Source organism: Antedon mediterranea, chromosome 5, assembly GCF_964355755.1.
Source record: "Antedon mediterranea chromosome 5, ecAntMedi1.1, whole genome shotgun sequence".
Lineage (NCBI taxonomy): Eukaryota > Metazoa > Echinodermata > Crinoidea > Comatulida > Antedonidae > Antedon > Antedon mediterranea.
In genome coordinates, this window is record NC_092674.1 from 3,190,582 (window position 1) to 3,210,297 (window position 19,716).

The following is a 19,716-nucleotide window of genomic DNA, read 5'->3' on the forward strand; positions in this document are numbered from 1 at the left end:
GTGACAGCAGCGATGTCGGAGATTGACATGTCCTTTTCCGTCGTAGAATATCTGGTTTTACACATTAATTTAACAACTTAAAATTGATGTAATGTGCGGAAGATTTATTATGCAAGTATACAATGCAAATGCGTTAGGTTAAAATGTACCGAGGAAATTTATTAAGCTAATTTACCAACGTTACATTTGACTCTGTATACGGCGGCCGAAAGTCATTAACTGCGACCGAAATACTTTAACGGAGCGACTACTGATCGCGAGTAAGCCGTGACTTGGCCTAAACTTTAGCTCCGTATTTCAATTTAATAACGTAATAATACGAAAAGAAAACAATTTTTATAATGTTATATATACTATTCAGGTAAACAATTAATTGTTTTAATTAACATTGATTATTTTAAATGAGTTTATTTTGACCCATATTGTGCGTTTGCCTTAAAAGAGCATATCTTACTTAGCTTAGATTTGGTGTCATAATCATATGGGCCTAAAATCTTGTTTTACGTATTCAAAAGTTATATATAATAGTATTTATGATTGAAATTATAAATATAAAGTATATTAAAATATTCTAATAATTATACTTACCGAAAATTAGTGTAAAAGAAAGGAAACAGTACACACCGTTTTTAACATACTTTTTCATTTTTTCTTTTTATAATTTTAAATTTCACCATTAAAAAAAATTTTTTTTTTCATATACACATCTAAAATATATTTATTAATGAAATATACACTACATTCTAACAAGTACAAAAAAAATTAAATGAATTAGTACAGTAGTTCAAAAGTTACAGATCATTGAAAAATTGCAGTTTTTTCATTTTTTAGGGAATTCCAGCAAAAATGGGCGTTAAATGCTTTCCTACCACTTTGCGGACCAATAATTTAAAAAATAGGTTTCGTTGAGGCTCCAAAAAAAATAGAGTTGTACAACTCTGTGATATCTATAGGTTTAACAAAATTCAAAACTTTTAACTAATTATTGTAAAAGTTATAACCTTTTAAAAATGCTTCCAATTTCAACTGCAAAAAACACCATTTTTAGGCAAAAAATCGTATATTTTTTTACCACTTTAAATAACCATAACTTTAGAACGGGTAATCGGATTTCAATCATTTAAATCGCAAAATGCTAATTACATTAAGTTCTTTATGGTTAACTGAAAGAAAATGTAAAAAAATTAATCTGAATTTTTTCATTGGGATACCTAATATAAGCTAGAAGAAAAGAATTACAGAAAAAATGTTGAACTTACACCTTCATTGCAAAGGCATTTACCACAAATGCAGGTACCTTTACTTGAACAGGCAATGCTTTCTCCGTCCCTTTACGAAAAAATAAAAGTGTTAATTAAATTATTACAAAGTATTAGTACTATATAATAATTACTTTAGCAAAATTTAAATCCAGACTTTCAATTAAAAAAAAAATGGTATAAGATCAATCAAAGGTGGTACACATGTTACTCTGTATCACAGGATTTGTCTAAGATACTGGACACATATAGATACAGTACTCCTGGACTAATAATGAAGTGCAGTATTTGTTTATGTAGAGTATGTATCAATGGTGGAAACACAGGCTAGTGACTGTATTCACCAATTACACTTAAGTAAAATTTCTCCATTAAATGTTAAGTATTTCACTTAACTCAGTAAATATCTTAAGTATTTCCCTTAAATTGTATTCATTTAAGTGGGAGATTTTTTTAATTTTAAGTGTAATTATTTTCCTTAGCCTAAAGCTCTGTCTACAACAAACCAAAAAGTGTGATGTGCCTAAATATAGTAGTGTACTTCAATATGGTAGTAATATGACATCACCATGTCCATATATATGGGCACATCACATGAAGTTTGATAGTGTAGACAGAGCTTAAGTGTGATTGGTGAATACAGCCACTGGCCCCAAGCTGGATATGCGTATGACAAACATTGTAAATACTTACGCAATACACTCATCATTGAGGACAGAGCTGCCTTCATCTAAGCTGCATTCACAGTCTTGTCCATATCTACCAGCGTTGCATTTACACACCCCACACACATTTGTTCCGTTACCATAAGTGCACTGTGATGCGCTAAGGGACTGTTATAAAATTTAAAAACGAATTTATAATGATTGCTTTGTTTTGTTTATTAACCAGGAACAAATGTAAAAGGATGTTCATCTTTGAAGTACAGACAATTGAAATATAAAAACACAAATTATGCAAATTATGCAAATAACCTCACCCTGGTTATTTAACTGACCAATCACAGCACACAAGTTTTAATTTAACATATGAACAAATTGTTGCTCTTCATGAAAACAATAGAATATCTCAAGAGATAATGATTGCAACTTGTAAAGGTCTGTCTACACTATCAAACTTTATGTGACAAAAAAATTTGATATGCCCATATATGGAGACGATGATGTATATCACTACCATATTTGAGTATATCACCACCATATTTGGGAACACCACACTTTTTTTTGTCGTCAAACTAGTTCGATAGTGTAGTTTAGACAGAGCTTTAAAAATTGTAAAATATGTACTGCAGTGTGAAAGGGATGTAACTTACAGGAGTACAGTTGCAATCACAAAGTGTTTCCACACGAACTAACACTTCCTCATTAAATCCATCTGGTTTTACAGTAAATCTGAAACAAAAAACAAAACATTAATGTTTGTATTATACAGTATGTATTTCCTGTTCAATCAATCAGAAACTAACCAATACAAATCACAACAATAAATCAATGCACATTTTTATCACAGAGTAGTTTTGACAGTGATTCCAATTGTTTTACTTACTCAATAGCAATTAGCATAATAGGAAATCAGTCATATTTAAATAAGTACAACTGTTGAATAAGTACCATTAATGAATAAATGAACCTGTTAAATAATAAGTATTGCTGTTGATTATGTGTAACTGTTTGATAAATGCAACTTTGAATAAGTACTGCTGTTGAATAAGTGCAACTGTTAAATAAGCACATTATTAACTATTCCTCATAATGGGTAAACTAGAGGATGGTGTTATAATACAATAGGGCTTAAGATTTAGCACTTTGTAATTTTAAATGGTTTGTTATGTATTCATTTCAAGGATAAGTGTGACAAAAATGGTCTAAAAACCTGGGATTGAGTAAGCATACCAGTAAACCTTCATGTCTATCATTACCTTTGTTCTCCAGAAAAACAATTTTGGTTAGTAACGCTAACTTCCAGTTCAAAGGTCACAGATTCTTGACTTGCAACACTCAGACATTGTCTTGAATTGGTCGTAACTGTGTTACCACAGTAAGAGGTATATTTAACTTTAAGTGGTGACGCTGCCGTATCATCCATTCTCACTTCTGATGTGATTTGCTGAGAATATGAAACAAAATTTGCATAATGAAATTTGCATAATGACAGTGGATGAAAATAAGTAAAGAAATGCAAATAAGCACATAGTGAGAACCAATCAACTTCAAGATTGATCATGGAAGAGAAAGTTGAAGTTGAAGGAAAGAGGAAGTTGAACGAAAGAGGAAGTTGAAAGAAAGAGGAAGTTAAAGGAAAGAGGAAGTTACAGGAAAGAGAGGAAGTTGCAGGAAAAAGGAAGTTGAAAGAAAGAGGAAGTTGAAAAAAGAAAGGAAGTTACAGGAAAGAGAGGATGTTGCAGGAAAAAGGAAGTTGAAAGAAAAGATGAAGTTGACCGAAAGAGGAAGTTGAAAGAAAGAGGAAGTTGCAGGAAAAATGAAGTTGAAAAAAAGAGAATGTTGAAGGAATTGCAGGAAAAGAGGAAGTTGAAGGCAAAGAGAGGAAATTGAACGAAAGAGGAAGTTGAAAGAAAGAGGACGTTACAGGAAAGAGAGGATGTTGCAGGAAAGGGGCAGTTGAAAGAAAGAGGAAATTGCAGGAAAGAGAGGAAGTTGAAAGAAAGAGAGGAAGTTGAAGGCAAAGAGAGGAAGTTGAAGGCAAAAAGAGGAAGTTGAAGGAAAGAGAGGAAGTTGAAGGAAAGAAGAAGTTGCAGTATAATAAAAAAAGGAAGTAGAAGATAAAGAGGAAGTTCTCTAGTATGATGAAATGGTTAGAGTGTAATTGGGAGTTACTTACTTCATAACTACTCCTTACAAGCTGAACGATGTTTGAGGAATCTGTAGCTAGTTCAGCTACTTTACCACTTTCAAAGAACTCTTTCACAAGACTCTGCAAAAATGAGAACATTTAAATGCATTGTAATTACAGTAGAACTCATTATCAAACTGACAACAAAATGCGATGTGCCAAGATATGGACATGATGATGTCCTATCACTACCATATTTAAGCATATCACTACCATATTTGGGCACATCACACTTTTTTTGTCAAACTAGTTTGTTAGTGTAGACAGAGCATTAAAGAGACACCCTTGTGCCCAACGAAGTGTCCCTTAATAGTGGTGTCTTAATATGGATTAATTGGCCATAGTAAAAAGTAAAATTATAAATTCTTGTGAATTAAATTGTAATTATATTTTGAAATTCCTTTCTGCTAAATTAGTCTTTACAATCAATTAGGTGATTTTGAAGAAGAAGAATGTACAATTTATTACCTTGTAAAATGGTATGTCGTCGTAGAATTGTCCTCTAGATATTGCAAATATTGGAATTATGTTTTGTTTCTTCATTTTGCTGCTGATTTGTCCTATTGATGGATAGTCCTGCAAAATTAATATTGAATTATTAATATTGAATTAATTACTCATAGTGATTTTCTAAAATTTAGTGCTTCACTGAAAACCTTAAGAAGAGTTAACTTATTTAAAACGTGTGTTTATTAATCAATAGTGGTTCAATTTATACTTTAAACATTTTGTTTTCATGGCAGTACTCCACAAAACTGAACATTGACTTCGATTTAATTTGCTGGTGCTGGACCGGAACCATACCAGCACAGGTGTGAAAGACCCTTTTAGTTATGTGGTGGCGCTGTATTGGCCTGTGACAGGATTTGAACCAAAAACCAATGAAGCATAACAACCAATAAAACCACTGTGCCACTACTTAATGTCCAAACGCTATACACCATGAAATACACATTATCATGTCTGCTATCTGCATTCAAAATTCCATGAATTCCATTGGCATTTCTAAATTGTAGGCCTATAATTGTGACTGAGATTTTACTAGTATTGTTTCTTTAGTGTAGTAACCATTACGATCCAAGTGGCATTCTCCGTCATTTGGTGTAGATGCTTTTCCAATCTAAAAACAAATTAATAAACATATAATTTTACAAAATGTCAATTAGTAGACTAAAGAGATTACAGAAAAATACAATGTATCAAAAAAAGTTAATATTTAAATTGATATCATTTAGTTAGTAGATATAATATATAATAGTGTTTATTATTTTACTTTATCTGTCGAAAGTGGAGCATGCCGCACACCAAACTCTACCCCTGGAAAAACACACCCCTTATTATCACCTGTCGTTGTAATGAATGATAAATAGAAATAGGAAAATGGTAATACATGGATCATGTTAAAAATTATTTTACTGTAGTAACCACTTTTTTTACTGCCATATCATGATTTTAATTAGTTTCAATGCAACCTAAATTTGCAGTAATTGTATAAACAGTTTTATTATGTATATCACTTTCCTATTATGTGTGTATTTTCACTTTTCTATTTATCATTTATATGATTGTAGTTAGTTTCAATGCATATAACCTAAAATAGATTGTATAAACATGTTTAAGAATAAACAAATGTAGTTCCTGCAGTACAGTAACTGCAGTAGAATAAATTTGACATGGTTCCTTAGTAAAATGTTTTACCATAATACTAATAGTGTATTTATTCTCTTGACTTTGTGTTCCTGATGGACTCCTCCCATGACATCATGACCAAAGGTGCTTCAAATGAGTCACCCTCAAATGGTTTTGAGTAATGCTTTCACTTGTACAGGACATAAATTAAGTTTGTACTTAAACATCCCACCCACCATTTGTATAATACAGTAGGTATAGCTTTTATGGACATATTTTAACCTGTATAGTTTTCTAGGCATTTTGAGATTTTAAATAGATTTTTTAATAACTTTTTTAAAGATGTATTGTCCCCCTGAAAAAAATAATTCTTAAAACTGTTATGCTATTTTAATTTCACCTATAGTATAGTGTATAGTGTATTAGTACATCACAGCCACTGATCACCAACTGGGCCCTCTGGGAGATCAGTCTTTGACTGAAGAGGTCAACCAGTATGAAGATAAAACAAACAAATACAAACAAACAAATAGTTATCCACTTTGACCAAAAATTGGATTGAAGAAAGAAATTATTAACCTTTAAAAAAAACTGTAATTTAAAGTAAAATAATAGTCAAATTGACCGGAAGTCAATTGGTTTTTGGTTAAATTTAACTACTTATTTAAGTTAAATCATTGTTTTATATTGTTTCGTAATAACTTCATTAAAACTGCAAAATTGGCGATTAAATTTTTTTTTTCCTGAACAATTTCATGAATGGATACTAGCTGTAGAAGAGCATTGTTTCTGATAGGTGTGATAAAGAAAGTGAGCTTTGAAACTAAATTATTTATCACTTACCTTTCCATCGAGAGCGATGTGAAAGTCAGCGTCGCTCATATAAATAATGAAATGACGGGCTTCCTCACGCCAACCAATTTCTTTCTACGTAATAAAATTGTAAAAGTCATAAAGAAACATGCAACACATACAAAATATTATATACATATTTGGCATGATCTAAAGTAGTTTAAACTCTGTGACACAGATAATCAGTTATATCCAATATGGATTAAAACTAAAACTGTTTTTGTACTAGAATATGACAAGAACTAATATCTAAATATGATATACTGTATATGAAGGACTAATTAATAATTGCATAAACAGCACAGAACTCGTAAGTTATGTTTATGCTGTCAAAAGTTATGTCGCGATCCTGTGATGTCCATGACGCAAACATATTTGGCACAGTCACATTAAAATATTTTTTTTACATTTTTTTATATACCTACTTAAATTTAATATATAAGCAATAATTCAACCAAAAAATGAAATGTTTTCATAGATTTGTTTACTAGATATAGCAATTCAAACTTTCTAAAGTGTAATGTCTGTGACTAAAAAATACTGTGGAATGCCCCTTATATTAAATCCATACGTGGGTCCTACAATTACAATACAAAAGATAGGAGATTAGTTAAGTACAGCACATTTTAGGCCGTGTTCAAAGGGAGAAGCAGAATAGTAGTAATATTGTATGGAGAGTGCAGAATCTGTTTGGGCTTTAGCCTATTTTCAATCCTGGTTATTTTTCATTGATGACAGAATAAATATTATAATTTTTATAGTACCTTGCATACAGTAGCTTGCATGAGACCATCTAGGCCTCCCTCAGGTCTGTCTGAACTCAGTGATTTGGTTACATCTGTGAGTAATGCCTGAAAAAAAACATTTAATGAATAAAATAAATCTAGGTTGATTAGCTTAGTGATGGAAGAACATGGTGCAATGTTTAAGATAAATAATGTTTAAGATAAATAATGTTTAAGATAAATAATGTTTAAGATAAATAATGTTTAAGATAAATAATGTTTAAGATAAATAATTTTTAAGATAAATAATTTTTAAGATAAATAATGTTTAAGATAAATAATGTTTAAGATAAATAATGTTTAAGATAAATAATGTTTAAGATAAATAATGTTTAAGATAAATAATGTTTAAGATAAAAAATGTTTACGATAAATAATGTTTAAGAATGTCACTATAGTAGAACCCATCCATTGAGACATCCCTATTAAGAGGATACTTTCCTGTGAAATGAACAAGAGGCAATATATACAGTATGTTTAATGGTTGGATCCTGTATGTGTCCTCTTAATAATAAATATTCCCTACTGTAATTGCCAAAATTGATTTATTTTTTTACTCAATCTGTTATTTTTTATCGAAGACAACAATTGCCTCAGATTTTATAGTGTATGTTATAACCCTGTTTTAAACACTATCAAACTTTATGTTACAAAAAAAATGTGATGTGCCCATATATGGACATGATGATGTCATATCACTACTATATTTGGGTATATCACTACCATAGCTTGGCACATCACATTTTTATGTCAAACTAGTTTGATAGTGTAGGCAGAGCTTTACACTCCTATTCAGAAGACGCCTCTATTAAGGGACCACTTCTAACGAAATGAAGTTGAGCAATATTATGCTTTCACACCCTATTAAAGAGACACTTTGTTGGGTCCCAAAGGTGTCCTTTTAATAGGGGTTCTGCTGTGTTAGTGGTAATACCTAATCTGTACCATGTGATAGAGAATATGTTTCCTTTGAATCAATTGGTATTAAAATACAAATATCAGAAATTGAAACATTGCATTTAATGCTCTGTGGTTTTTTATGGTTTATACTTATACACAGGTCATGTATGCTAGTAAAATTATACTTGCAACCGTCTTTATCATACATTACAATATTCTATGCATATAATTAACCTTTGACCCACAATCGTGCAATTTAATGGATATCTTGTGTAAATCCTTCCAAGATCCAAGATGTCTTTGTAATTATGAAATTGAACGATTAATAAATGATAATCTTTTAGAATATTATATAGCTTGTATTATGCTCTATTTGAATAGCAGTGTAGTTTGTTATTCAAATCCTAGTCTTATTTTATTTTTATTAGGACATGTTTAAATTGAGGTCTTATTAAATAAAGAGAACTATGCTTGAAATATGAATGACATTGTTTGAAGGGAGGTGGTGTTGAAGGGAGAAGGAGGGGAAAAGAGATGTAAAGATTATGTGATCTATCAAACTAATTTGACAAAAAAAAAGTGTTATGCGGCCAAATATGGTAGTGATGTAAATGTAATCTCATGTTTCTCTCTTATTCTATTGTTGTACCTTTGCATTGTCCTTGTTTTTTTTTAGACGAATAAATGAAATGAAAATTAAAATACAAATATGTATTTAAAACAAGAGCAAATCAGCCTGTAATATGCATTTTAACCCAGTGATGTTATTCTGGTTTTAGCTTTTAGGAGTGGAGAAAGGTTGTGTTTTTGAAAGGAGATTTTAACTTCATAGAATCCTCTGTATCTTTATGTTTGAATGTCATCTGTATATTTTGTATTGTTGTTAAGAGGGCCTCTTCAAGTCAGCTGTACTGACAAAGTTGACTAAAGAAAATAGCACTAATATTTCAATATTGTACCAAGAAAAATGTAGATTACCACAGATATTACTGTAGATAAGATTCACAATATGAACATAAAAGGAAATAAGTGGTAATTAAAACCAATAATAATCTATGACCTCAGCCAATAACCATAAGGAAAAATTCATAATTTCATTATTAGTCATACACTAGTAGTATATATAATTAGAAATTTGATATGTAAATGATTCATCTATAATACTTTACTGTCATGTGAAATTTATACTGGTTATTACTAATTTTAAATTATATACATTTGCTGAGTAATAAATTAATATTAACATTTAACACACATTTTTATGCAAACTGTATATTGTCTATTTACCATGAGTAGAAGGTTCGCCAAACCTGAATATACACTATAAACTGATATGACTGCAGATGTAATAGCCACAGAAAATTGAAGCATTCAGCCCGTAAATTATAAGCAAGCAAGCTAGGAAGTTTTGTAGATTTAGATATTGAATGAGAAAGTAGGGGTGGGGAAGAGTAGAAGTGAGCAAGAGTAGGGGTGAGCAGGAGTAGGGGTGGGAAAGCGTAATGATGAAAAAGACTGGGTAGGGCTAGGAGGAGGAGAGGTGTGGAAGAGTAGGAGTGAGCAAGAGTAGGGTTAGAGTGTAGTTTTCGGTATGAGGTTGAAATGGACACCAAACCAGTAGTATATTCATTCCAACTGCAATAGTATTTTTATATAGTACATTTTTTTATTTTTTTAAATTTTTATTTGAGTTTTATCCCATTTAACTCCAATTGTTCTTCCTGTTTTGTATTTTTTGTTCATCAAAATTTATGATTGAATGAATGACCAACCAACCAACCAACCAACCTTGTAGAGACTAGGAATTATAAATAATACAATAATATAATAACCACAATGGTAATATTTACTTTATAATACCATATTAAGTACTTACTAACATTCTTTGCCGATGAGACTTTGCCATGAAGATTTAAAGAAGGTGGAATTATATATCTACTGGTACCATAATGTTTTATTACTACTGTTAGCCAATGCATTAGTCCTGCCACATAGAGAACTATAATATTGATATGGTATCAACAATATCATTGGTAAACCAAGGCAATCCTGTCTTGGTTAAATTATATTGTAAAAGAGAATATCACGAGTTTTAATCCCAACTTAAAATGAACTTTTTGTGATAAAGATTTCTATAATTAAAGTTGGGAAATAAAGAAAAGTTACCCGATTCTCTGTACTGTATCTAGAAAAATCCTGTAATACAGTATCGCCTAGTATCACAGACTACAAAATACCACTTACCCTAAACTTACATGATACAGGAATCATGTGATACAAATGACGTGCTGTATTATGGAATATGCATGTGATACTGTGAGGCAAATATTGTATGTTGAGATACAGCGTTGATATTCGGCTAGAAAAGTATATTGTTTGTTACAACCCACCGTCTTGGGGAATACACGATTAATAATTTATATATACCTTACCTGAAACATGTTAGTGCTTTGAGAAAGAGGAAAGATATTCCTAAATCCGTATGGCTTGTCACACACATCATTTTGAAGACTAGTTAGGTATATACACGGATTTTGATTTCTATTATCCAAAATAAAGCACAAAAAGATCATTTTTACCATATACAGAATTTATATAATGTATTAAAAACAGAATTTTATGTGCCTCTTCCCTGTTCAAATCGCCCCCATGTACGTGATTTTTTGTTCAAATTTGAATTTAAATAAACCTATAATTCGTTCTTTCTTAAGGTCTTTCTACACTACAAAACTAGTTTAACAAAAAATTGTGATGTTCCCAAATATGGTAGTGATATGTCCAAATATGGTGGTGATATGACATCATCGTGTCTATATATGGGTTCATCACATTTGTTGTCACATCAAAATTTAATAGTGTAAACTGAGCTTTGCACATTGTCAAAAATCTGAATGTAGCCAGTTGGCACTGATATCGTTCCGATCGATAAAAATGGTCTATCTCATTGTGATTGGTCAAAGTACAAATTGCGTTGCACTTAGGTCGTTATATTGCGTCCTAAGAGTGGGGCCCAAGTTTAGGAGGTTTTGACAAAGGATTGAATGTACAAGATTTTATTAGACTACTGAGAAACGTAAATCAACTTTGAACAAAGAATTTCGCCATAATTAGCATAAAGCTTGGTTCCCACTAGGACGTAAGCGCAACGCAAGGGACCAATCACGACGCGATGGATCATCCGAACTGTCTCTTGTGATTGGTCCACTGTGTTGCGTGTACGCCCTTTATGTTCCAAGACTGATTTATGTACAACAATTTGTACACAATTACCAACCAAGTAGAACCATGTTGTATCCCTCTTCATTAACAATAAAATATCTACTTTAGATTTTAAAGATTAAAATGGATATTTCCTTTGAGATTAATAATAATAAATTGAATTATGAGTCAGAGGTTACAATAATGTAGTACACAGGATGTAAAAAAACATGCATCATAACAAATCCTTTATTGTCTGTAAACTTATAGGCCTTACCAGTAAAACATTCATTTCAGCTTTATATTTATTGTATACGACGCATCATAGACAAGATATTGTCTGTTTTTTTTATGTTGTTGTTATTCCATTCGGCGTTTCTATTGTCTGATGATTCGCGCCTTTAACATAATCAAAGTCTGGTCCCCACTAGAGACGCAACGCAATTAAGGACGTAAACGCAACGCAAGAGTGTTGACCAATAACAAGCGACAGTTTGAATAACCCATCGCTTGTAATTTGTCAAAAACAGATACAATATCCATAGACAAACTTTACTTACTGTAGATATAATTCTCTAATAAACGGGGAGACTGTTTTATCCACGAACGAACCAAATCCAAGCTGAAAGTCGGTTGTTATCAATCGCATAGCGTTTGCTGGAAAAACAATCATAAAATAATCGTAAATGAATTATTAACAGTACATATTGATATAACAACGCTTTACCTATTTTTCCATATTTCATTTTAAGCCTGTTTTCCATTAACGAATTTAATTCGCATGAATCGAGCATTCTGATTGGTTGCGCATGTTACTATGCCGGGAAACGTTAATAGTCATGCGCATTAATATTTCATCCGCTTTTTGCAACCCGATCAGAGATTAGGGATTTTCAATTTATTTTATTGGAAACTTACCTAAATCGACAATAACTTTTCGCATGGTTTCTAAATCATCGTTCATAGAATGGGAGAGATCCATGACAAAGTACATATCAACTGGATAGTCACGTGACGGCCTTACTGTCACGTTAAAGTAAGCTGGTTGGCCTATGAAAATATAAAAAAAAAACAGTCAGTTACTCTGATGTGACTGTCATGGGCGGATCTAACGCCCCAGCCTTCTAAATGTTGCTTGATTATACATTAACCATCCCTAGTAGTAAGTAGTAGTACTAGTAGTAAGACCTCCACCGTGAAACAAATCAGTCGAAACTGTCAGTAGTTATTCAAATTCTTTTAGTTGCTAATTAGCAATGCTAAGAAGAGACTTAGCTTATCGTTATATGCAAGCGACTACGCAGCTATTGAGTCAAAATAGTCATTCCGCGCATTTTTTTGCTGAGCGTGCGCAGAATGAGTCGATGAAAGGTCGCTAGTACTGTAGTAAAATAGTTTTGCATCATAAAATAACTTTCGTACACTTTGTAAATTTTCATTACTTGAAACTTCAGTTTTGAAACCGAAAATTGATTTTATAATTGTACTTTGTCTAAACAAACGTATTCAAAGTACTGTAAAAACAACACTTAAAAATGTAAAAATATAGTCCTTTGGGTGAAGCGTTTTCCGATGATTCTTAACAAAGGAAAACAGATTGATAGTTTCCTGTCTGTCGTCAGATAACTTTTACAAATTGTCGATTATTAGAATAAGTGAATTGTCTGGTCTAGAAAAATCTACTCTATTATAGATTTATGACGAAGTTACAAGTTCATGAACTTTAAACATTATTTTAAACCAAGGAATTTTACTATTTCGCCTGGTCTTAACAGATGTTACAAACTACAGTGGAAAGATTTAAATAGTTTTAAAATATTAAGCTTTGTCCGTCCCCATTTGAAGGTAATTTAACCAACCACGACGCGATGGATCGTTGAAACTGTCGTTGTGATTGGTTAACTCACTTAAGTTGCGCCTACATCGTTGCGTTGCGTCCAAGTGGGAAAATAGGTTCGAGCCCGTAATTAGTAAAGATAAATATGTTGGCACATATGGCGTTTCATGCGCCTAATAAAACAATCGCATTTTCAGACAAAAGTCGAAACGTCGACTGATGGACTAACATAAAAAAGACAATAACAGGGGCAAGTCTAATGTATTGGTTTCATAAAACGTACCTGGCCTTATTGCTAGTAGAACTTCCTGTGGACTGACTTGGATCGGACCAATATTATTAATCTTATCTTGTACAGCCATATCCTACAAATAAAATGCATAGGCCTAATTATTAATATAATTTGTTGGAATATTTCAACCATTTTTTTTTTGTGAAGACACGATTTTAGTTTCATGACCCTTATTTGACCTTTGATGTCATGAATATCTTTTTCAAAATAAATGTAATATTCAACTAGAATATAATAATAAAAATTAAATGAAAGAGCAGAAAAGTTATTAATAAGTCATGATAAAACCTGTTTAATTATGTAGAAACAGCTCAAAAGTGTTTATTATTTAAATTTTTATCATTTCTAAGTTAATAGTGTAAACTATTTTTATCTCATAGCTATAACACAATTCGCCTCTCAAATTGTTTTGCTTTTAAATAAATTGAGTATTTAAATATTGATAATCTAGGTTTTAAACCGTGTAATATTAGTAAAAGATAAATATTTGGCATATATGGCGTTGCATGCGTATGATACTTACTATTATAGGATATACATCTCGTGTCGTCGGGTTCTGTATATCTGCTTTCATACAATATAATTCAATGTTAGCTACAGTATCACATCTGGATCGGGAATAGGTCTAAAACCAAAGAAATCTGAACATTATGCCTAATCAGAATATATCACAAGCCAGGGCCTACATTTGGAGTATGATGTAATCAATAGAATATTGAATATTAAGAAAGCTTTAAATCAATAAACGGATTCGATCGATTAATTAATTTCAACGAATATTGATCGGATTCATTTATCGATTATTTTACGAAACGATTGATTGATCGTTTCTCAATTTTTTTGATTGAAATAATTATTGATAAGTTGGTAAATGATTGATTCATTTATCGATTATTTTACGAAACGATTGATTAATTATTTGTCGATAATACATTGAATGATTATTGATAAGTTGGTAAATGATTGATTCATTTATCGATTATCTTACGAAACGATTGATTGATTATTTCTAAATTTTTTTGATTAATCGCTTGAAAGGATTATTGATAAGTTGGTAACATTGAATAATTGATTTGTTCATATTGATTATCGATTATTGATTTACTTACAGCCGATGAACACCAAGCACACAATGCCGACGATTGTAAACATTCACTACAGGTTGACGAACTGGAACATGATACTAAATTGCTTTCTGAAAAATGAAGTCACAAACATACTTTATGGGTGGGAGGGATAGGTGGGGATAGGGGGTAGAGGAACACGTTTGTAGTGAGTCTATTGTTCTTTCCAATTCGATCACAGTCAATATATGTCGTTTCTAACATAAAGACACTTATAATAGTATAGGCAACACGTTTGAATGAAGAAGTTAAGCGCTGTCGATACGTAGGCCCACTACAGACTTTCAGACAGATTTTAGTATTAATTAAGTATTTAAAAAAAATCATTAACACGTGTATAATTAGATCGTTGATACGGGAGCATCGCTTTTAATTTAGACTTCACGGTCATCCATCGACGATTCTTTCCTTTTTAATTATAAATAATAGTTCATGGTTACGTTACCACCTGTCTATATAATCAATACGCACAACGAATCATTTTAAAAGTTTAGGCCAGGCCTACTGTAAACCATGGTTGGGGCCATGGTTGTTGTCGGGCCTATGTGTTTCACCGCATTTCTCGCAAAGTATAACACCATTTTATTTACTACTACGGATTGTGACCCGACGTGTTTTGACAGTAAGCATATTGTTGCTTAAAGGTGTTGTGTTATGAGTTATAGTTTCCTTTGACTTCCTTCCTTTACTTCCTCATTCGTGTTTTAAAATAATGTAAGGTGATAATCTGGTACGTATGCCTACTACTAATCGTGTTTTTGCAGCAGTGGTAAAGGCAACGATGACGACATGTGAAACATGACGAGAAACCGGACGGGGGATGGCGACGGCAGTGGTGATAAAGAAGGTAAACAGGACGAGGGTGGATAGCGATAAAGAAGGTGAAGACGACAAGTGGTGATGTAGACGGAAGAAACAGGACGGTGGATAGCGACGGCAGTGGTAAAAAGGTGAAGACGACAGCCGAAGTGACGACGACACGACGGCAGTGGTGATTTAAAGAAGACAGTCGTGAAGACAACTGTGAGATAACGTACACGTCAGAGGTGGAAGATGACGACGACGGCAATGTTGATAAGGCGACGGCGGTAAAAACGGGAGCATAGGAGGGTGTCACGAAAGCTCAGACCACGAAAGCTCAGACCCCCTAAGACCTAAGATCACGAAAGCTAAGACCCAACACCTGAGATTACAAATACTAAGATATACTACAGCTTAAAAACAATACTTGTTTATCCATACATAATTTTAAACACAGTAGGTTTCATTTATTACCATAAATATAATTTAATAATACCGCAAAACATAGATAAAATCGCATTATTTTCGCCCGTTGAGTAAATGTATATTTTTTCTTTACAACAAACAAACTTGACGGGTTGTTTGTTGGTATATATTTACTCCATTGTGTTGGTTCAGAGGATGTTTTTCTTGCGCACCTGCCTTTCTTGTATTTTGACTCCAAATTTGTTGACTAACTTTATCCTGAACACCACACTTTAAAATTAGGACTTATAAGTACTTTCAGAAGGAGAAACACATGATAACAAATAAATAAATCTTTTAAATTGATGATTTTACAGATATGTTTCTTTGTATACTGTAATGTAACTCCTCGAGCTCCCCATGCTCAATGTTTTTGTTTCTATGGAGCGCCAAAAGAGCAACAATAATAGTACAAGTATAAAAACAGAAAGGAAACGAAACAAAAAATTAAAATTTATTTGCCGGTATTTATTTCTTCGTACTTGCATGATTATACTATTATCATTACAATTTTAATTTTACATTGTTCCATCCACACTGTAGATGGACTCCACAGAGTTTTCAGCCCTCTATATAATTTTTGCTATTTTGACGTTCCATAGAAACAAAAACATTGGGTAGGCCTACTGTACTGTAGGCTAGTCATTTTGTGTGCGAGAAAAAGTGCCAATTCTAAGGTGTGGTATTCATAATAAATATTGGGAGTTAAAATACAAGGCAGGTGCGAAAGATAAATATTTGTAATCTTAGGTGTTGGGTCTTAGCTTTCGTGATCTTAGGTCTTAGGGGGTCTGAGCTTTCGTGACACCCGAGCATAGGACACAGTACCTGTACCGTAAATGGTTATAAGATAACTTGCTTGGGGTTGGTAACCAAATCATAAAAATCATGACGAGGATGATGATGACGTCACCACCATACACGCGCGCTCACCATTCAGTACTTACTTTTTGATTGGACAGTCGCTGATGATAACAGCAAAACCATGATAACTATTGCTAGGTGTAATACTACATAGGACGCCATTATTCGTTGTTTGGACCTGTTGAACAAAACACATAAAATGTCAGAAATATTATGAGAAAATAGTAGTCGCAGACAATAAAAAAAAACACTGAGCATAGTCATATCACTACCATATTAAAGCATATTTGGGTGCATCATACTATGAACATTCAATTTTGTTAAAAATTTGGGGTATTGCTAAATCCCGCAAACCCCCGCAAACCTCCAAAAAAACATAGCAAACCCCATCCCAGTGGGTTGTACACTACTTGATTCAATCACTTTTATGTTGGTTCGGTGGGGTTTGCTATGTTTTTTTGGGAGGTTTGCGGTGTTTAGCAATACCCAAAATGTCCAAATATTAGATTTAGAGACTCTTTTTTCCATATGCTTGTCATCTATATAATGTACATTTTTCAAGATAATTAGTTAAAGTGTTACATTTTTATATTGTGTTTTAAATTGTATTGTATCTATGTTTCTAAACTCAGGAAAACAAATTTCATGTATGTAATATTATGTGATAATAAATTGAATCTTGAAGTATTCATTATAAATCTACAATACTATTTTTGTTGTACTTTCGTAGGAAACCAAAAAGCAGGAAATCAAGGCGGCTGTCAACGCTTTGATCCTCATGACATCTCCCATGATTATCGTTCTCAACTACGGGAACTTTAGGTCACCAGAAAACGCAACATTGTTGTTAAAAAGCTATTAAACTTCGATGATTTGACTTTCTATTGTTGCCTTCTGATGAAAAAGGACATAGAGAGTAAAGAATTCTAATTGTCGAAGATCAAGAGATCTTGTGCGTGTGTAAGCCTATACTTAAATTAGTTTTGTAGAGATTGTATAGGCCTAATTGAACTGAAATACTTCTTTAAAACGAGAGTTTAAAAGTTAGTGTATATAAAGTGTTCTTGAGCAGTTCCTCATTGTGCTCCTCTGCTATTCTCTGATACATAGCTTTTATTCTTATGAAAGTCGTTAGAAATAACACAGCTTTTCTGCTTTATCGGAAGAAGAATACAAAAGCTTAAAGGATAATAGTGTTGAGTCTCCTTGACATGTGTTAAACAATATAATCCCGCTCCATAGATTCTGAACTGACTTTAGTAATTATTTTAGCTTGTAGGTACAGTATTATTATGGTATTAAAATCCGATGTCCGGGTTATATTCTTGGGTTTCAATTGTCAGCACAAACGTGGTTAATTACCGATTTAAAACACTTGCTTTTTCACATCAAGATATAATATCAGGTACTTCTGTATTTGAAATCATTTAATTCAAAACATGTAAACATCCGGTGGCAACATGAAGCTTTTTATAGACATATAGGAAATTTAAATTGTAAATGAAAAACGAAACATGACCTTACACAGCAAGCATTGTGTGAAACCTGTACTTTTTGAAATAATATATTATTATTACTTATAAGTTAATTAGTTATACTTAAAGATGTATTGTCCCCAAAAAACATGAAAATGAAGATTAATTAAATCAAATAGGTTAGTTTTACTAAAGTTAATCACTTCCGTAGAAAAAGAAAATAAAAAAAATTATGTTTTTTCACTCACAAATAACATACAGTAATAAATGGTTAAATTCAACCAAAAATCCACTGGCTGGCAGGCAATTTGACCCTAAATTACAGTTTTCCAGGTAAATACATTTTGTTTACATTCAATTTTTGGTCAAAGTAGATAACTATTATGTGACATTACAATGGAATATTCAACAACAAAAATTAATTTCACAGAAACATTAACATCAGATATTATTCGAACTATTTATCCATTCGATCGTAAGATCATGATGCATTATGACAGAGCTAGCTAAACTCTCACCTGATACTAACCATTATTAATTAGCAACATTAGCTTGCCTTTATTAGTGCAAAGTACAACAGCCATTACATGTTTTGTTTTAAATGTGACCTTTCGGGCATGTCACTCGAGACTATACGCGTACGCGTAAAACATCATTCTGCGCATGCTCATATATGTTTATGAGCGTACGTAGGAACGACTTTTTCACTCGACAGCTGTAAGTTCGAGTGACACCCCTTGAAAGCAATTGTTGCTATTTCTTTCAATACGAATAATATTGTTCTAGTTAACAAGGCCTATATTAATTTAGTTTCGAAATGATTAAAACTCATAATAATTGGTATTCAATCTTGAAATAATAAACAGTATATTCAATCCACGTTAATTATATTTTAAGATTTCCGATACTACTAATACTACTGTACTACTAATACTTATGGTTATTTCTTGACAACCACCGATATACAGTATCTACACACACAGACACCAGACATCCTCTTAATAAATAACAACCCTCTTAGGCACCATATGTTTTAACATTGACCGAAACTCAACAAATTAGATTTTTAACAGTAAATTCAAGTTTGTCCAAATTCGTGTTAGAAAAAAATCTGTCGGGTGTTAACAGACTACTAACAAGGCTGTTTGATTCATTTGGTTTTCTTTTTGTAATAAGTTTACTGAGTGGGATGTATGGCAACTCTGACGTAATTGTACTTCAGGCAAGTACACACTGAGCACAAAATGAAATGATTTTCGGGTGGGACTCGAACCCACGACCTCCAGATCCCTGACGAAAAGCAACTTCGTATAGTATATTCATATACATATAGTAATTATCAATAATTTTCTGTCGAGTTGGCCTAATCTATACGTTGAATAATA

At 32.2% G+C, this 19,716-nt stretch overlaps 1 protein-coding gene across 1 annotated transcript in view; it reads right to left on the reverse strand.

The window, feature by feature from the left end:
• The window catches only part of LOC140050251 (integrin beta-6-like), a 31,112-nt gene that overhangs the window by 8,679 nt on the left and 2,717 nt on the right, over positions 1-19,716 (reverse strand). Inside the window, exons 2-17 of the mRNA XM_072095361.1 lie at positions 16,940-17,034; positions 14,712-14,797; positions 14,126-14,227; positions 13,594-13,675; positions 12,392-12,523; positions 12,034-12,130; positions 10,708-10,816; positions 7,355-7,441; positions 6,582-6,665; positions 5,152-5,229; positions 4,578-4,685; positions 4,098-4,190; positions 3,178-3,365; positions 2,572-2,650; positions 1,953-2,092; positions 1,260-1,329 (exon numbers count right to left, since the gene is read on the reverse strand). Of these exons, the coding sequence (XP_071951462.1) occupies positions 1,260-1,329; positions 1,953-2,092; positions 2,572-2,650; positions 3,178-3,365; positions 4,098-4,190; positions 4,578-4,685; positions 5,152-5,229; positions 6,582-6,665; positions 7,355-7,441; positions 10,708-10,816; positions 12,034-12,130; positions 12,392-12,523; positions 13,594-13,675; positions 14,126-14,227; positions 14,712-14,797; positions 16,940-17,018 (1,614 nt within the window). The 5' untranslated portion in view covers positions 17,019-17,034. The remainder of the gene's footprint in view (positions 1-1,259; positions 1,330-1,952; positions 2,093-2,571; positions 2,651-3,177; positions 3,366-4,097; positions 4,191-4,577; positions 4,686-5,151; positions 5,230-6,581; positions 6,666-7,354; positions 7,442-10,707; positions 10,817-12,033; positions 12,131-12,391; positions 12,524-13,593; positions 13,676-14,125; positions 14,228-14,711; positions 14,798-16,939; positions 17,035-19,716) is intronic.